Source organism: Opisthocomus hoazin, chromosome 11 (assembly GCF_030867145.1).
Source record: "Opisthocomus hoazin isolate bOpiHoa1 chromosome 11, bOpiHoa1.hap1, whole genome shotgun sequence".
Taxonomy (NCBI): Eukaryota; Metazoa; Chordata; class Aves; order Opisthocomiformes; family Opisthocomidae; genus Opisthocomus; species Opisthocomus hoazin.
Window position 1 is genome coordinate 4754537 of NC_134424.1, and position 18428 is coordinate 4772964.

The window sequence follows — 18428 nt, forward strand, 5'->3', positions numbered from 1 at the left end:
CATTTGATTTAAAAAGCACTGGACAAAGGTACAAGAGGCTTGAAAATAGAATAATGAGGGGTTCTTTTGTTTGTGCTTATCCATTCATGCCTTAGTAAATGCAACACTGCTAATGTTTGCCTGTGTTAAGGAATATAATGAAAATGAAGAGCTGCTGGATGATTTTAGTGATAAAGAATATTTTTACTTCAAATTGAGATTCTGAAGAAAAACACATACTTGTGTTGCTGGATTTTAGGGGCAACAGCAACAGGAAAACTACTTGAAAGCCTGGCAAGCCCACTAATGAAAGTTATGCAGAAAATGGGGCTACATAAAGGACTGTCTTTTCTCTAAACTATTTGTTATAGCAGATAGGTATTTAATAAGGATGATAAAAATAACTTCGTTTGACCGTTGTATGGCTGAGTGAAGTGGTGGTGGTGATGTGGATCTTGAGGAAATTTGAGTAACATCAGAGGCCGTCTGGTGTTTGGGTTCTGTCCATGACAACAACCCCCCTTTTCCCTCAGAAAGACCTCAGTTTTGATAACATTGTCACTGCTGTTTGAATGGCAGCGGCGGCTGGGGAAGGCAAGCGGCTGAGTGACGATCTGAGAGTTGGAGGTTCCCAAGCCGGAGTGAGCTGTGGTGAAAGAAACCACCATGAGAGGGAGTACAGGTTCCACTCGAGGGTCGCTTACGAGTGAATGGAAATACAGAAGGGCAGGAGGTGGGTCCAGACTGTCGGACCTGGAATCTGATCATCTGTAGGATGAGTTCCCTGTGGTTTTGAATTGCTTTGATGTTATATCGAATCGAAGGGCTGGTCTGGCTAGTCCCAGTTACAGATTCAGGTTTTCTTACAAGCTCAGTGCAATTTGACTGCGTATCTGCATTAATGTGTGTTCCAGTATGCATGTGCAGTAAGTGGAAGTGACATAGAAAGGGCACGTAAGAGAAACAAGGACTCTGCTAAGTGAAGGGCCTTCTTTACTACTTGAGAAATTTTATGTTATTTCCACTGGAACTGGGGAGAAGTCTGACTGATTAAGCCAAGGTGTGCTGTACAGCTAGAAGGGTAAGGAGGCTGTCGCTGGTGCTGGAGTGGGCTTGTAGGAAGGAGCCTTTGAACACCAGTGCTCAGCTAGAAAAAGCCAGGGGGTCCTCAAGCACAGAAGCTCTAGGGGCACAAATGTTGTATGGATCGCAGTATGTTTTAAGGTGTTTTATGAAGTGGAGTGTGGTGAGCCTTTGAGCTTGCATGTATCTCCCTGTGTGAGGTCAAAGTTTTTTTTTTTTTAATATAAAAATCAGATACAAACATCCTTTGTTTACTTTTGAACCTGATCAGGGGCATAAAGGAAGTCCACTACCCTCCGACATAAAATGGTGACTCTTTTAGGAATGATAATGTTAAAATTGACAGGTGATTACAGTACAGGCTACTACAGTATTACGGTAGTGGCACTAGAATTTGTCACCCGGTATCTTTAGTCTCCCTGTATTTTGTGCACTGTTACAGCTGCTGTTAGGACAGTTCCCGCCTAACACAGTGGCTATGGAATCAGGAATATTATTGGGAACTGACTCCTCAAGTTACTACGTGAAAAAGTGAGTTTAGTGTGCCATAAAAATTAGTAAGTTTTTTAGAAGTATATTTGCTTAGTCAAAAAGCAGTAAACATTTTTGTTTGTTTCTTTCTTCCTTTGCTCATTTATATTGATGTCTTTTTATCTTCATTGGTTTCTTGGAACCAAAGACTTGATTACTTTTGTCTTTATAATGTCTTTGGCTACAAGGAGTAATTAGAAATACAGATCGCTGCCTTTTTTTTTTTTTTTTCATGGCATTACAATTAACTGAAGATTTTGTTTAGTTGATTACTGCTCTTACTTTCATCCCTGGTTATTCTCTTTTGTTTTTACACCATCAGGTTTTTTTTTCATGTCTCGTTACCTGATTTTTTTCTTTTTGGATCAGCTCTTAGCATTTAAATTCTTCAGCTCTCTTCTGTCTTTACCTTGAATCTATTTTTATTTAACCTTTTAACTTTTTCTTCAGATTGTATGTATGGTGTGTGTATTTTGTCTTTTTTTAATTTCTTCTTTTATTGTCCTAAGTGCCTTTTCGTTTGTACTTTTTTACATTTTACTGTGCATTGCAATGATTCTCTTCTTGCCCTTTGTGGGATTTTTGTTTATTTTCCCCCTAGGCTTGTTAGCCACCAGGCAGCTGAGGTTATTGCCTTTGCAGTACGGCTGAGGAACAAGAAGTACTAGAGAGCAGGTTTCACCATGATGTTTGTAGCAAAGTATCATTTTCGGAGTGGACATTTCTAAAGCTGAAAGGCCCAGATTTTGTTCACGCTTACAATGTCTAATGCAAGTCAACTAATACTCAATAAAGCATGACTAATTACACAGCTTTTCCCATGAGGGAATAAAACTTTGGAAAGCTTGCTTTCAGTTGCTGCTGAAGTTTGCATTAGTCTTGCTTCTACAGATTCCAGATGAAAGGTTTTATATTTTGTAACAGTCACATTTAACTTATTAAAAATATAATTTTTATTCTACTTCAAATTGCACAACTTTAAAAACTCCTTTTTAGGTGAAACAATAATCTTCAAAGGCTCAGGCTGACATACATATTTAATATACAGCATTTATATGATCCAGTGTTAACTTTGTGTATGGTAACCTATCAAGCTTACCAGTGACCATTCTCTCTTTCTGATCTCTTTATAGAATAAGAAGCAACTTCTTTTTAAAGATTCACCTTTCAGTAGGGCTCTGCTCAAATATATAGCATTATGGGTAGATTCATAAGTTGACGATTAATCACTTTTTTATCAGATAATTGTTCTGTCTACCTGTTTTACTCTGTCTTCTGGGCCTTTGCAGCGTGTGTACCTTCCTGGTGCTGTTCTGCTGCAGAGCAAAAGTTCTTCGTGTGAGGAAAGATTGCTGTTTATTCATAAAAAATTCTTAACTGATAAATAGTAGGTCTCTGTTGTATAGTATCTCAGTTTTTAAAAGGCAAGTACGGTAAGACATGGAAGAAAGAATGCTGTATGGTTTTGATCCGGTTTATAGGAATTGCAGATTTTTTAAAGAATAATGACAAAAATTAGTATAAAGGAATTTGCAAGATTCAGAACAGACTGTCGGAGTCCAGTGACTTCATGGAGAGTGCCTGGAGGAAGCAGGTCAGAAGGGATATGGAAGTAGTGTGCTGTAAATGTTGAGTTGAGAATTGGAAGGGCAGAAGCTTGACATGGAAGAAAATGTGTTTGTGAAGGAGCTAAAATGTGAATGGAAGAATTGTAAAGAAAGGGGAGTGATGAACAAACCAGACTTGACTGATCATAGCTTAGAGCAAATATAGGTGTGCAGAGGAAGACAGCTTTGTGATTTTAGGACTTTTAGATCACTTCCTGAAGAACTGAGGCTTGTCTGCTTGCAGTCTCCTTGACAGAGCTTTAGGGGATCTCAAGATGGCCACTTCCTAGAAGTTCTGCAAAAATGGCCCTGTGTACAAGGGGAAGAGTGCTTTTGTTGAATCTTCGGTGCCATCTTCTTAGATGTTGTTGAGTCCATACAGGAAAGAGATGTTATCAGCATGTCAGCACTGTGGAAAGTTTCAGTCACCACCTAAGATAGCAACAAATCCAAGCACAAGAGACAAATCAATAGAAAATCAGCTTCATTAGTTCAGTTGCTTGTTTAAGGTTACAGTATTATTATCAAGTATTTTTAAGGCAGTATCCAGCACTGGGGGAAATGCTGGTCCTGAGTGCAGCCTTTGGGCATCTTTCTAGCCATAGCAGTGCTGCCTTTCCTCTGTTCATGTCTTAGGAAGAGCTTAAAAAGAAGAGAGACTTGTTTGCTACCAATTAAAATTGAAGCTAACTTTATTCCTGACAGATTTGCTGTGTACTGAGTAGTCTCCTTTGTCGGGTGTTGCTGGTTCCGTAACTTACAGGGATAGAAGTGTGCAGTTAAGAAACTTCATAGTTTAGCATAATATTTTAGTTAACGTAAAAAAAAAAAAAAAAAAGGATCCATTCTGCTGAGTTCTTTTCCTTCGAGATAGATGTGGAATTCAAGACGTTGCTTGACAGGGCCATAAGCCAGGGCTCTACTTTCACCAGCATAGACCACCTGATTATCAGAGCTGCTCGCTGACCTGTACTTCTCTGTCAGTCTCTTGAGTCTGACCAGCGAGTTGGCTATCTGTCTAGATAGCACATTTTCTCAAAGTACCCCTAACACGCTTAGAACAAGGAGTGTTAACTGTAGTCTCGAGATACAGATCTTACACTGGCGCGATTTAAGTGATGTGATCGGCAGCATAAAATATCAGCAAGACCCTAACAAAACACCCTCTTGCTGTGAGACCTCATCCTCCCCTTTGCAGATTGAACTGTACTTCATTGACAGCTGGGTCCTGAAGAGCAATTTGAAATATGTTTATTTTAACATGAAGAATGGCCAGTTTAAAATAAGTAAAGGAGATGATAGAGAAGTAATGGCAATCTCTGTGGTATCGTCTAACAGTGACTTTGTATGTGAGATAATTTGTCTGATTCCTTTAGACATGCATATATTAATACACGGTTATACTGTGGCTAGAAGCAGCAGCATTTTGGCACAGACAAACGTACAAAGCATTTAAAAATCAAACCTAAGGAAAGCTTGCAAATTTAGTACTTGATAAGTAGCAGCAGGTGCTGTTTTGCATTAGATTAATGTTGTTGTACAGATAAAACATTGGTAACGCAAGTGTACAAAACACAGGCTTAATATAGCAAAAAATGTAATTACAATTTTACTTGTTCTGTTAATCATAAACTATGTACTTGTATTTTTGAATTAGGAAAACAAAGTAGGTGGTGGTTTTGATGTATTAATAATGAGTTTCTGGCCTGCAGAATTTATTATTCAAAAACTTTAAGGAATGGATAGATACTTATTTGTAAAATTGAAGTATTTTCTCCAGAGAGAGAAATTATATTTAGAACATCTGGCACTTTGCAGTGAGTTAATGAACATCTTGTTACATTTTCCTTTGGGAATTGTCTAGCCTAGGTCTTGTTTGCTGTTGTCTGGTACACTTGCATTTTGTGTGTTTGCGGTCCAGTTGTATATGTTGTGATGCTTCAGAGTTTGCCTTTTAGAGGAAGAAAACTTTTATGTCCTGTTTCAGGAAATTCACTGGGAGTTTCTTTGCTTTTTACTTAGAAGGGAAGTATGGTTCATGTTTACGTGTTCCTCTAGAGTGTGGATTTTAGGGAATCCACCGAATACTTGTTAGTAAAACTTTACAAAGTCAGTTTGTTTGCTTTCAGTGTTGGACTGTTTCTTATCCCAGGTAAGTATCTCATCAGTTAATTTTGATCAGCTACGAGACAAAAACAAACTTCAGGTTGTAGTCGCCGATTAAGAAGAGTGGCTTCTCAGTAGAGGATCCACTACTGAATATAATGACTTTTTGAAGGAGAACAGTTGCATTCCTGATCTGTGTGTGCATCTTGACTGCTAACTGTAGCAAGCACACTGAGGTGGGCCTGGAAATAGGAGAGCGCTGGCGTAACTGTTTTGCATCCTTCAGAACAGGTATTCTGTCTGGGATAGATTCTCAGATGCTTTAAAGGAATTATTTGGCTTCTTTATTACTGTAGCCATCAAAAGTGATTTTAAGCTTTATGATTCTGATCTGCTGTTGTAGTCTTTGCTAGCAAGCTTTTGGCTGTTTGCTTTTCAGAATTTCTTATTCTTCTCTAGCTTCAATTTCACCTTTCCTCTGTTGTGCTTCTTTTCAGGGTGAAAGTGCCACTTGCGTATGATTTAATAATAAATTGTTTTGTACTCCAGGAGAGGGTTTTCTGGTGAAAGCTAGCTAAAATTGGAAATGCCTTTTTTTTCTTTCCAATTGGACTTTCTTCTAACTGTAAACACCCTGTTGTGATACCTCGTTAAATCCACCCTACTGTAGCAACTTACAAAGTGGTTTTATGTTGTGTTTTTCAGAAACTAGTTTTTTTTCAAATGTGCTACGACATTGCACATAGGGTTTTATGTATTTTAATAGGACTGATGGAGGTGACTCACAGAAGAATCAATGCAATTTAGGAACTTACAAAGAAATTTGCTCATAGAATATAGATACATCATCTATATTTGTGATTTAAGGAGTAATGCTGAACTGCATTGCATTAACAGAAAAACAGAGTTAGAACTGCCATAGCCTTGCTAAATTGTCACTTTATACTAGATCATAGCAAGTGGAAGAGATTGGCTTTCTGAAGATGATATAAAAGCTGAGATTTCTTTTTGTGGGAGCTTTTACATAAATGGAGACTGGCTTGACTCCAGAGAAATGTTTAGCTCATCAAGAAATTTCCACAGGAATTTAAATCAAGTATTTCATGGTTATGAAGCTGATAGAAACATTAAAAAAGTTCATAAAGAAGAAACATTCAAAAATGTTTTTCTTAATTCGTAATTTTATGCCTCAAGATGAGGTGTGTGCATATGTACGTGCCTTTGGCATCGCAAACATTTGTTGCAAAACATGTCATAAAATTAGAAAGCTTGTAGAAACCTCCTGGGATAAAGACAACCACGTGTCTTATAGATGTATCGTATCTTTGCAAATGTGAATTGTGTAAAATGATGATGAGCAGTGTCTGAGGAGAAACATCTATAAGTATATTTGCAATCATCATCCTTATGGTAGAACTATGGGCAAGGAATGTAAAAAGGACCTTGGTTTACTGGGAGCTGTAACCTTTTCTTTTTGTAACCCATGCTGTAAGCTCCTCCTGAGGAAGTTGGCTGCCTGCGCCCCAAGGGTTCAGGGTCATGGGTTATGCCCAGCTGCGTAACCTTGGCTCATGCAGCTGAGGAAGAACTGTGAGAAAGTCTGCAGAAAAATAAGAACGCTAAAATTGCAGGTGGGGTTGTTGAGACAGGATCATTAGTAGCTCAAGGATTCCAGAGGTAAATACAAACAGGGAAGATACAAAATCCTAAACTGGGAAAACAGGGAATCAAGTTGGCGCCAGAATTGTTGGGTTATCAGGTCAAGTCTTTAGGGCTGATGAAGCTGGTGGAAGATGGCGGCTCAGCAATATTCAAGGATCTGTCTCGGGGAGCCACAAAGGCTGGCCCTTCCTAGGTGCCTGCCTCATCTCGGTGTATTAATCATTAATTGTTTGACACTTTCAAGTTTGTACGTCTTGCCTACAGCTTTTCTCTGCCACTAGTGAAGTATGCCAGAACACGGTGGCTCAAAAAAGGGGTGGTAAAAGAATAGTTGAAGAGACATTTCAATATTACTTGTAAGGTTTTGGTTTTGGTGGTGCATACCATAACCCTTTGGAAGGAAATGCAGCTTTCATCAGTGGGGATAGGATTTTGGTCTTTCTTTGATCTTCCTCACACACTGGACGGGTGTTATCAGGCAGTATAAAGGAAGCTCCTAAATCATGCCTAGGTCGTGAATTAAAATTGATGAGGCATAGGAGTATGGAATTGTACCTTTCCTTTTTTTTTCTTCCCTATTTCTGTAGTTCTTACCCTTTTCTACAATAATAAAATACATTTGGTTTTGTTATCCTGTTTTCTTATTTTTATCCCATACAACGTGGTCATAAGAAACTTCAATTTAGTCGGATCCTGATTGTGCATTTAGCTCTGTGTAAGATACCCAGGTATCCACAAAAATCCTTGGCACTTTCAGAGAGGTTCAAAATTGCCAGTGTGTACATGCAGTACTTTGCAGGTTTGGAACTTGACTTTGAAAGGACTATATTGGAGTTTAATAAAAGTTAAAAATGGAAGTAAGAATGATTAAGGCTTTTTCTTGAGTGATGAGTGACTTGTGATTAGTGGCACGCTACTTTTTAAAGAGGCTGTTGAAGTAGTATTACCACCTATTAAAATGAATGTGCCAGCTTTAAATTCATAACCAATTATGCTTTTGCTTTTTATAGTTGTCTTCTCTGAAGAAGAGAGAGAACAGCTGAGAAAGTTCACAAATAAATCTTATCTTCTGGATAAAAGAAGCCGTCATCATGTATATCTTGGCTTAATCGATATCCTTCTGGCATATTGCTATGAAATCTGTGTCAATGAAGGAGACAAGAATGTAAGTAAAAAAAAAAAATAAAAATTTACTGGTTTAGGAACCTACTGCTGGACCTTGTACTGTCATTTAGGAGTCTTACCTTTTACAGTGAACTTACTTCCAAGCATTAAAAAATATATAATGAAGTTAAAATGAAAGACTTTAGATAGAGCTGTTTTCTGATTTGTTTTGTGGTGTGATATGTCTTGATTTATGTAAATACAAATTTCACAAAATAATTATATGTTTGTCTGTTATAATACCGCTACTGATTCGGATTCTGAAAAAGCATGGGAAATCATTAAGTCTGTAGGGCTAAACTATGTGGTTAGTGTTTGATACAGGCTACCAGTATATGCTCATAACAAAACTGAAGTGTGTGAGGTTTTGTTTGTTTGGTTTTTGTTTAAGCTTGTGCACTGAGTATGGAAGGTGTTTCCTGAGGCATTCTGCAAAGTAGAGTGAGGCATTTAATTTTTTTTTAAATTCACACACATATAAGAAAAAATCCTAATGCAGAGTTTTGTTTTTCTAGTATTCGAACACTGGAGGGAATTAGGAAGGCATGTTTCCATTTTCAGGATTCTGGTGTCTGCCCATCTCTTACACAAGCAGCAGCCAGCTTTATTTTCTATTCTGTATCCTAGGCTTTTTACAGGATGTAGAAAATTAAGAAAATAGCAGAAGTTTAGAATGGATTCCATGCTGTTCTGTAGAAAGCTTGCCTTTTTGAAATGGACTTGCTTCCCAGGTACAGTTTTGGGCCTAGCATCTCCTCTGCTGATATGAACCAACAAGATGTTTTCTTAATGCTTTTAATCAAAGTATTGGAACATATAATCTAAACTATTCTGTCTTAATCAGACTGACTTGCAGGGTATGGATTGTAGAATGGCAGGCAGAATTGTCCAGGCTTGTTTATTCAACAGAATCATACAGGATGGTTGTTGTATTGCGTGTTAGTGTTGCACAAAATTGCAACTATGTGAGAAAAACAAGTGTACAAATCTTTACTGAGCTTTGCGATAGCCATTTGGTATATGTGGAAAACACACTGTGGTGTGTCCCCCGGCCTCCCCCCCTTTTTTTTTTCCTTTTTTAATAGGAAAACCAAGACATTCAGGCCACACAAATCTTTACTAGAGCCAGGATTATAGATCAAGGCTTCCTGGCTTTTTGCCCTAATCATCCCAATAGACCTCACTACTACACAAACACTATGAATCTGTCACATTTTAAGAATAATGACATTTTACGCGTACTGCTGGCTTTAGGACCTTCTCTGAAAGCCAAAAGTCTTGAGCTGTTCTCAGCCTTTTAGCCTGAGCTTTGTTGATTCAAGTTTCTGTTGCTCGGTGAAAAGGGACAGAATTCCACTGAAATACCATTTTTCTGTGATTGCTGTTGTATGTTAAAGGCTTTGTGGATGGGCTAGATATTCCCAATACAGAAACCAATTCAGTTATTTAACATCTGCATAGCAATATAATTTTTAATGCTGTCCTGTGGCCATTTCAATACACATAATGTAATTACTGCTTCATATTCACAAAGGTTCTTAAATTGCTGCCAGAATGTTGTCTTAAATAGTTTGCCAGCAGTATCGAATGTTGAACTGGATAATACTTCTTTTACGGTCTCCCCTTAAAATCAGGTTGAATCATCTTGGAATGTCCGGAAACTGAGTGCAACATTGTGCTGGCTGGAGGTAAGATAAAGTTTTAAGTTTTGTGTTATGTGTTTGCTGTATTATTTGGTTTTGGTATTATATGTTGCTTTTGTGGAAAGTTTAGTCTTTCAGTATTGAGGGTGAATGAAGTGTATGTCATCTTGTTATTAAAGTTACAAGAAATTGATCGTGACTTGTGGGCTCTCAGCTACTACTAGCCTGAAGAGGCTGGAGTATGACCTCTCGTCTGTCTGGGTGCTTGGCCTTCTTCTGGCCCATTCTGGAAAAGCTAAGGATAGGCACTATGAAAAAGCTGCTCGTCTACACACTGTCCCTAGCTGCTGGGCTTGATTCACAAGTCCTGATCTTTATTGAGAAAGCGACTGTAATTACTCCTCACGTATGGCCACAGTATGTGTGTGCAACTCCATGCTTAGGGCCAGAAAATACAGCCTGCTAGCTCCTTGATCAGAAGTTGCAGATATCTTCCAGTTTAACTGGCTAAAGCATGTTAAAATACAAAGGGCATGAAGGGCATAAAAAGCAGGGAATGTGATTTCTGAGTGTTCTTGTGTCTACTAAGTCCTACCTCAGATGTCTGTTTTGATAAGCTTTGAAGATGGCAGGCCTTAATAAAGCAGCTTCTTGTTCACTTCTGGGGGGTTTGACTGCAGAGCCTTTCTTCAGCCTGCCTAGTTCATCGTTCAGCACTTCTAGGTTGCTCTTCTTGGTGGCTTCTGGCCTCTCCTCCATTCCGCTGTGTGGCTTCAGAGTACGTTGGAGAGTGGAACGGGGAAGCCCAGAAGTAAATCTGAACCCAATGATAGGAAAAGCTCTTAAAACTCAGTCAAATGGTTGGAGTTTCTTGGGTTTTCCCCCGACTTGTCATGGAGAAGCTGAATTCCATATTCTAGCAAAAAGACCTCAGTTCTGTAGTTGTAAAACTGTTGTCTCATTAAGGCTTTAATAATTGTATGATTTTTCAGACAAGTGCTGAATACCTGTTTCAGGTTTCTTGCAGAGTTAGTCAGTGGATGTGTGTTGCTTTACGTGACCCCCATAGACAAGAGGAAACAAACTGAATTCTGTTCTTCGCACTTTCAGATTGTTTACTGAAATCACACAGGCTGATGTTATTAAGTTGTTACAGAGCTGGAAGTGGAGGGGACTTAACCTGGCCTGCAGTCCATTATTTCTTACGCTGGTGGCTGGCTAGAAAGAACTGTCCCGGCCTCGCTCCTGAAATTACTGAGCCAAGTCTCGGTTTTCAGGATCAAAAATGAGATTTCTGACAGGATTTTTGGGTTCAGTCCTTCAAATGTTTCTAGCAGTGGCGAGTGTTATATTCAGTAACAACTTGTTCTGTGACAACTGGTTTTATAGATCTGTTAGTTTTGATTTGTTTCCAGTTGAATGTGCTGCGGTAGCAAGTTACAAAGGAGTGCAGTTAAAATGCAGTGATTGCCTTAACTTTTGAATTTTTTCAAATCCATATCATAACATAGTGAAGAAGTTTCCTGCATGTGCTTACCCTATAATATAGCAGCTCTTGGCGCAGCCTGTGCCAACAGTATATTTCACACCCAGAAAATTCAGTCTCCTGGCACCAAGCTGTTAATAACTATATCTGTTATACAAACCATGTAGAGGCGGGTGTTTTCATCATTCTGTAAACAAAAATGCCTCAGCTATGGTTTGTTTGAACTGACTGCCATTTTGCTGTGCGTGACATGTACACACCTTAGACTCTAAATATTAAATAACAGAACATAAATTATTTAAATGCTTACCAGCGATCCATTAAAATGAAAAATGGGTTGAGATAGTCATATAATGCAAAAAAGTGCTGGCTGTCAGCAAAGCGTTTTTATTAATTTTAATAAATTGAGAGTTCAAGATGAAATAGGTATTTGTATTTAAATTCGTAGATGGAATATTTTGTCTTGAAAAGTGAAAGCTGGAAAGGAAATCACTCTCTGAAGAAAGTCTGTAATAACTCATTAATGCCTCTGGCCTGAGTAAATCAGAGGTCTTCCTCACTCGTGAAGGAGGACAATGAACTGCTTTCCCTAGGCAGATATATTTATCCCTGTCTTGCATAGCTATAATTTTCATGAAAGGCAGTCATGTATCATTTTTAAAGATCTTATATGTACACATGTATTTTGTTAATATCATGTGGTTTTAATTTTTCTTTAGTTTTAAAAGGTTTTTTATAGCTTCCCTTTAATATATGTAATAATGTGGGACAGATGTAATTTATTGCTTTAATCTAAAGAATGGCAAAGTCTGGAGTTGGATGTTTTATTCTAATGTTCTCTACATTCTTTTTTTAATTCAAAACCACTAAAATGTATGGGACGTATGTTCTTCATCCATGCAAACTAAATGTACAGTGTCTTGTTTCTAACATGTTGATTTCCTTATCTATTAAAATATGTATTTTTAGATGCATAATATATGATGAAATTGTGCTTTTTTTTTCCTATTCAGCTATGAGTTTTTTCCTTAAAAGAAAACAAACAAATAAAAACTATTTCTTTATATTGAAAAACAGACTAATTCAGATTTTTCACTGATATACACAGAATTTCACTAGCATTCATGACGTCCTGGTAGCTTTTGGAAGAAGAGTGCTATGCTATCCCCTGCACAGGCATTTTGGATTAGTGACACGTGCCTTCAGTGATACAGTCATGATACTGCAACTAGGTAAGTTTTTTAGGGATTGGGAGTGGTGCCTGGATAGCCACATTGTTTGTACATCTGTTTTTTTCAATAACTTCTGAATCCTTTGAGAGTTCCACCCAAACTTGATAAATATTGACATTTCTGGACATGTGGTTTTGTAAAAATGGTGTTGGGGGGAGAACAGAACAAAATTAGTGTCCTTACCAGGAAAAAGCCCCTGAAGCAACTCATTTATTAGCCAGCGGATAATACATACATTTGTGGTGTAAGTTCAGCTGTATTCTTCACACCAGAAAATCCACACAGAGAAATATTATGAATGTCTCGTCTTTAGAAAAATCTTTGATCGGATCTTGTATCTTGATAAATCAGGAGTCTAACGCTGGTTTGTAAAGTTGAGGGAAAAAGGTCTTTGAAGTATTTTTCTCTGTGCTGTATTTGTCCGTGAAGAGATTTTTCTTTTGGAGAAGAATATTTTAATGAAGCTTTTGTTATGGTAGGTTAGATACTATAATTTTTTTAGACCCTATTCTAAAGGTGTGCAAGTGGTGGGTTTTTTTTTTTTTCAAAACAACGCGACTTATTGTTGCAAGTATAGCGGCAGTCCTGTTGTTTTCTGTTCTTTGTGTTCTTTAATTACCTGACTGAAACCCTGTTAAAAAGATTGGAAGGATTTCGTTAAACTTCCATGATTTGTCTCCATCTAAGGGAAGTTTTGAAAGCATCATCATCTTCAGTTGTTCCAGCTGTTCTGTTCGATGAAGTTCTGCTCATCCTGGTTTTGCAGTTGCAAATCTGGACAGCTTCCCTGTGTGATTTACTGTTTAGAAGAACTATTGTCAGTGATGTTAGGATTTTGACAGAAAGGAAGCTGTTGAATGTTGAATTCCTGCTCTCCTTGCCAGTTTCTTTTTCTAGAATCTGTTGTTTTGGTTGTTTGTATTTTTTTTTTTCTTTTTTAAACTGAGCCAGTCCATTAATGACTTTCTTTTTTCCTGTACAAAATAGCTGTATTTAACATCTAGCTGTGTCAATTCCCAAACTGTTCCATTGTGTGTGCCAGTTTAGTACTGCCATACAGAACCACACATTTGAGGGCAAGGGGTATTTTTGTGGTTCAGTGTTACAGTTCTTTGTAGGATTAAGGCAAAATGGTTGAGATGACGCTGTGCTAAGTCCAGTGGTAGTCTGGGAAGAACAGAAATCCTGAATTTGTATCAGCATCAAAACTTGTTTTGCATAGATGTTCTTTATAATTTTATAATTTTCATATATAAGCTTTTCTTTTAATGTTCTGATGGAAGATGATATTAGGAGTGAACATTTAGTGATCCAATAAAATACTTTCAGTAGCTGGGTAAGGGAGGTGGCATCTACAGTAACTGTTTGTCAGGTTTCCTACTCCATCCTCCTACGCTGGACGTGTGGCTGCTGTTGCCTCCTTACCCTCTGCGTCCAAAACACAGTGGCCCCAGTAGTGCTTATCGTCATGGTCTCCCTGTGTCACCCGTGGTGGTCTTGCTCCAACAGCAAAGTCCCCGTCTTCTCTGGAGGAGCAGTTTGGGTGTGCTAACTCTTTCTCTGCTGGGATGGCAGATAGGCTAGCCTTGTTTTTTCTGACCTCAGTGATTTGCATAAAAATTACTGCCATAAGCTTTAAAAGAAATTCAACTTTAGTTGATGGTTAGAATGGTTTAGAAGCAGTGGAGGAAGTTAAGAAATGCAGCAGGTCTGGCGTCACTCCGTGCATGCCTGTGCTGTGCTGGTTGCCTGGGAAACGGTGCAGGATGGGGCGACCGGCTGCCTCCGCAGAGCTGGCCATGGATCTTCCAGATGCTGAAGAGGCACGTGCACGCCTCAAGAAAAGAGAACGCGTGCCCATTTCAACTGGAGTTCTTAACAGTGGAGAAGAGGACGCTATCTGGAGTGTGAGCCATGATAAGCTCCAGGTGCTGCCTGGGAAGCAGACACAAATATATTACTTCTTTCATGTGGACATAAATCTGTTGTGAGTGGCATTAGCAAGTTGGCAGTGTAATGATAAAAATAAGGGTGATCACTGTTAACTTCTGACAGTTCTGGGGTTTTGTGTAGCAAATTAGTATTTACTATTATGGTACATGTATGGTGTCAAAAGCACAAAGATTTTAAAGTAGCCAACTGCCAAAAAACTGGGAAGGGTACAGAATGGATGTATTGCCTGTCTATAATCGGGGGGGTGGGGAGGGAGAGAAGGGGGAAAGTGTGTGCTGATGTATTCTTAAATAGTTTTGTAGATAATGCTTATGCTGCCAAGGCACATTTGTTCAGTCAAGATGTTTTCTCCTTCAGACTTCAGTGGAAGCTGAGCAGTGCTTTTGAGAAATTTCTGGTTTTACAGAATACTTAGCAAACCATGCAGTGTGCGAGGCACAGTAGTTACAGGTAGCATTAAATGCTCTGTTACCCTCTTTGTTTACTGGAAACGATGCCTCACCAGTTTGGCACTGTATTGCAATATATGTGTGATGAACATAGGTAAAAATGACTGTCAAATAACGGATAATGGATTCAATTAAATAGTGCCACGAAGCTGTTCGTTTTCGTGTAGATGCAGGAGGACTGGTATTTAACTTAAAGGAAGAATTGGTTTGAGTTGACCTCATCCTGGCTTGCGGTTTCTTTCAGGATGCTGGTAACGGAAGCTGGGACATAGTATAATACAATGTTTCGATAATGGTAGTAATAATAAAGACAGTAAACTATTTTAAAATAGTGATGAATTCTGATGGGACTGAATTGTTACACCTCAAGTTATGTAACTTGACTTTAAAAATATTCGTGCTGTGTTGGTGGATCACTTCCCAGGTGCAGGATGCCATATTTTTAAGCTATTAAGGATCCTTGTGTGTGGTTGAAACACCAGTTATTTCGAATTAAGACTTCCTGCCAAAGTGTTAATTGTAAGACAAATGCTTTAAGCGGATCAATGTTGAGGTCTTCAGCGGATTTTTTTCTTATGCTGTTTTAGTGATCTGTAACACTTAAAATACTTCAGCAGAATTGTTGAAAATTCAGCATAGTTATCTAGGATTATCTACTGTGTTAATCTATTCTTTGGATAGGATTAAAAAAAGGGAATGAAATGTAGTGGTACATCCAGCTACAATGCTATTTCCAACAAAATGTATATACTGCATTTGACAGTTGAGTAACAAAAATCCATCAAGTGTGTTTTTTATGTAAATATATGGAGCCCTTTTCAGTAGACCTTTAAGAAGTCAATGATGTGGGCTGGTTTTGCCGTTGCATAATACTGATTTGGAACTTATCATTTATGACCCAATAATAAAGAGAAAACTCATTTTTGCTCTTTTCTGTAACATAAAATATGCTTTGCTTCTTTCCATACAGCAGATAACGCTAATAGATTTAGGATTATATAATTATCCATTAAAAACAGATAGTACTGTCGCTTAGCTGGGTAAGTTATTACCAGGACATTTTCATTTAAAACTCTGTAAGAGTTCTCTTTTTGTTTTTAAGAATGCTGCTGTTCTCACTTTTTAATGAGACAGCAAAGTTCAGTTTATCTGTTTAGATGAATGCTTCTTCATGCAGATGTGGAAAAACATATAGAAGTCTGCAGGAAAAATAGCTTAATGTAAAATAGAACAATGGGACTACTAATTTCCTTTGCTACCAAATATTCAATATGAAAGCTGGTAGAATTTCATGATGATATAAAATCAGTAGGGAGTTACATCAAATGGCAGATAGAGAGCTGGGGTTAAATTGTATCCTTTCTTGAGCTAATCTGTGGAAAGAGGACTGGGTTTCTGAAACTGCAGAGTTAAAGTTGTGGGCTGTCATCTGCCAGCTGTCATAGCACTAAACTCCAGAAGAGTCCAGTGATCTGGCAGCACATAGCTCTGGCTTTTTTGATTTTTGCCTTGTCTGCTCAGTCCCTCTGCTGCTTTTCCTCTGAAGTTGCAACTCATCCTCTCCCCAGCAGCAGTGTAATGAGTTTTAATGGCAGGAAAAGAAAACCACCTTTGTCTCAGAAAAACAATGGATTAGTACTTAGGTTTCGTATCCATCATGCAATATATCACAATTTCAAGTTGTTTGTTATCCTCCTTTCCCTCTAACACAGATCTTCATGCCAAAAAATAGAGGGCATTAGGGTCTGTCTTAAGTCTATGAGTCTTAAGTTTCATGTTCTATATCTTACATTCTAATAGCTTAGAAGATCAAATATTTTTTGTACAGAATTAGGAATCTTCTTATTTGTACTTTTAAATAGAACTAGTTCGGTTTTTTGAATAATCAGGAAATAGTATCTGTACATAAGCAGTGTATTTATTGATCCAGTATAATGCAGAGCTATAACTTTACACAGAAGATATGCAAAAACTGACTTAAAAATGAATCATTCGTATTTTCCTGAGATTATCATCAAAAGTTCTTATGCCTGCTTGTAACCATTTATTGCTGTTTTTCTAAATAGGCAAATTTTCTTCTTCACCCTTGAACTTAAATGTGCTTGGCTCTAAGCTGCGTGAAAAAAATGAAATTGGTTATCCTTGGCATGTCTTCATCTTCTGTTCCATGGCTTTCTGAACTCCAGTATTCAGTGAATTTTAAAAAATGTCAATCCTAGGGCTACAAAATAAGTAAGACTTTTAAAACTAGCACATTTTAGGTTTGCTTTGAGTGCACGAGTGAGCCTTTCGGTGAGTTGGACTGATGTAACTGCCAAAAAAGCCCCTAGACTGTTCGTCTTGTGGCTTCATCGGTTCTCTGATCCAGTTCGCTGTGTGGTTTCACGGGTACTTGCACTGGCACATCACAAGGAGCTGCGGAAAAGAGGGAGGCAAAGGAGTGCAACAAAGAGTACGTAAACCTGTGTAAGTGATAATACGGCTGAATATAGAACCTCAGCCTGAAAGTAAAGACCAAGTGTCTGCTGAGGACTGAAGCAGATATCCAGAGACACAACCTGCGGTGTGGAATTTCACAGAAATAGGCCAAGAATCATCTGTGTTATGGAATATCCTACATTAAGGCTTGAAAGGTGTTTGCTCTTTGGCTCTTACTTTTTATGCTGCTTGTGGGCAGGAGTTAAATGCAGTTTTGTATAATGACTTCTTGTTTGTAAGGTGCATGTATAAAATGCATATTCTGAAAGCAGAATTTTGATTGCTGTGTTCCATGTGTTTACCTGTTTGTAGGGTTCCCAATTTTAGAAAGTCTGGCTAGACCTTCAACCTCTCCGATTAGAGGCCCGCTAAGCTACTGTAATTTATGAAGAAAGACTGCTTTCTATTGAGCATTAGCGTTATAGTCACTAATTTACATGGCAGATGAGTAGCAGTAGTGGATGTTGTAAATGGTTCAGGCTGGCAGCTTGACATCTAAAACCTAAAAAATTAGCAAAATCTTAATTCCACATATCATTTCTTTTTAAAAAAGCACACTTCTTTTTAGTCAAAATACTGAAATTTGACAAGCTTGGCTTGACGAGCATTGGTGGTGATACAGTCTAAAAGTTCATCAGTTAATATTTGGGATTTTATGTTTTCTTGCCTGACTTTTCTTCAGTTGGTCTCTTCCAAACCAGTGGATTTTTTCAGTTCTGTTTGCCATGGCTTCTTACTCTCCAGGTTCTTTCTCCTTATTGCCATCTTTCACATCCTTTGACTTACATTCTCTGTCTATATTTTTTCAGCATGGAATTACTTAAAAACAAACAAACAGATTTTGTGCTTGAACAGCAGGGGGAGTTCTGATCTTTTTTTTTTTTTTCCTTTAAAAATCTGTAAAATGTGATTTAATCCATGTTCTGGTTTCATGGCCTAGGAGGAGCCAGCCTCTTGAGAGAGGGTATTAGATTCCATTTGCAGTAGTGGCTGTTTTCGTTTGAATGTGGGTTTTCCCCCCATTAAACAGTGAAAACAAATTTTTTTTCTAGTGT

The 18428-nt window shown here is 38.1% G+C and overlaps 1 protein-coding gene across 4 annotated transcripts in view; it reads left to right on the forward strand.

Annotated features, from left to right (window-relative positions):
* SHQ1 (SHQ1, H/ACA ribonucleoprotein assembly factor) overlaps positions 1 to 18428 on the forward strand; it is a 54347-nt gene that overhangs the window by 11238 nt on the left and 24681 nt on the right. For all 4 annotated transcript variants that reach the window (XM_075432619.1, XM_075432620.1, XM_075432621.1 and 1 more), the window contains 3 exons: positions 7979 to 8133; positions 9767 to 9820; positions 12370 to 12493. In XM_075432619.1, coding sequence (XP_075288734.1) covers positions 7979 to 8133; positions 9767 to 9820; positions 12370 to 12493 — 333 coding nt within the window. The remainder of the gene's footprint in view (positions 1 to 7978; positions 8134 to 9766; positions 9821 to 12369; positions 12494 to 18428) is intronic.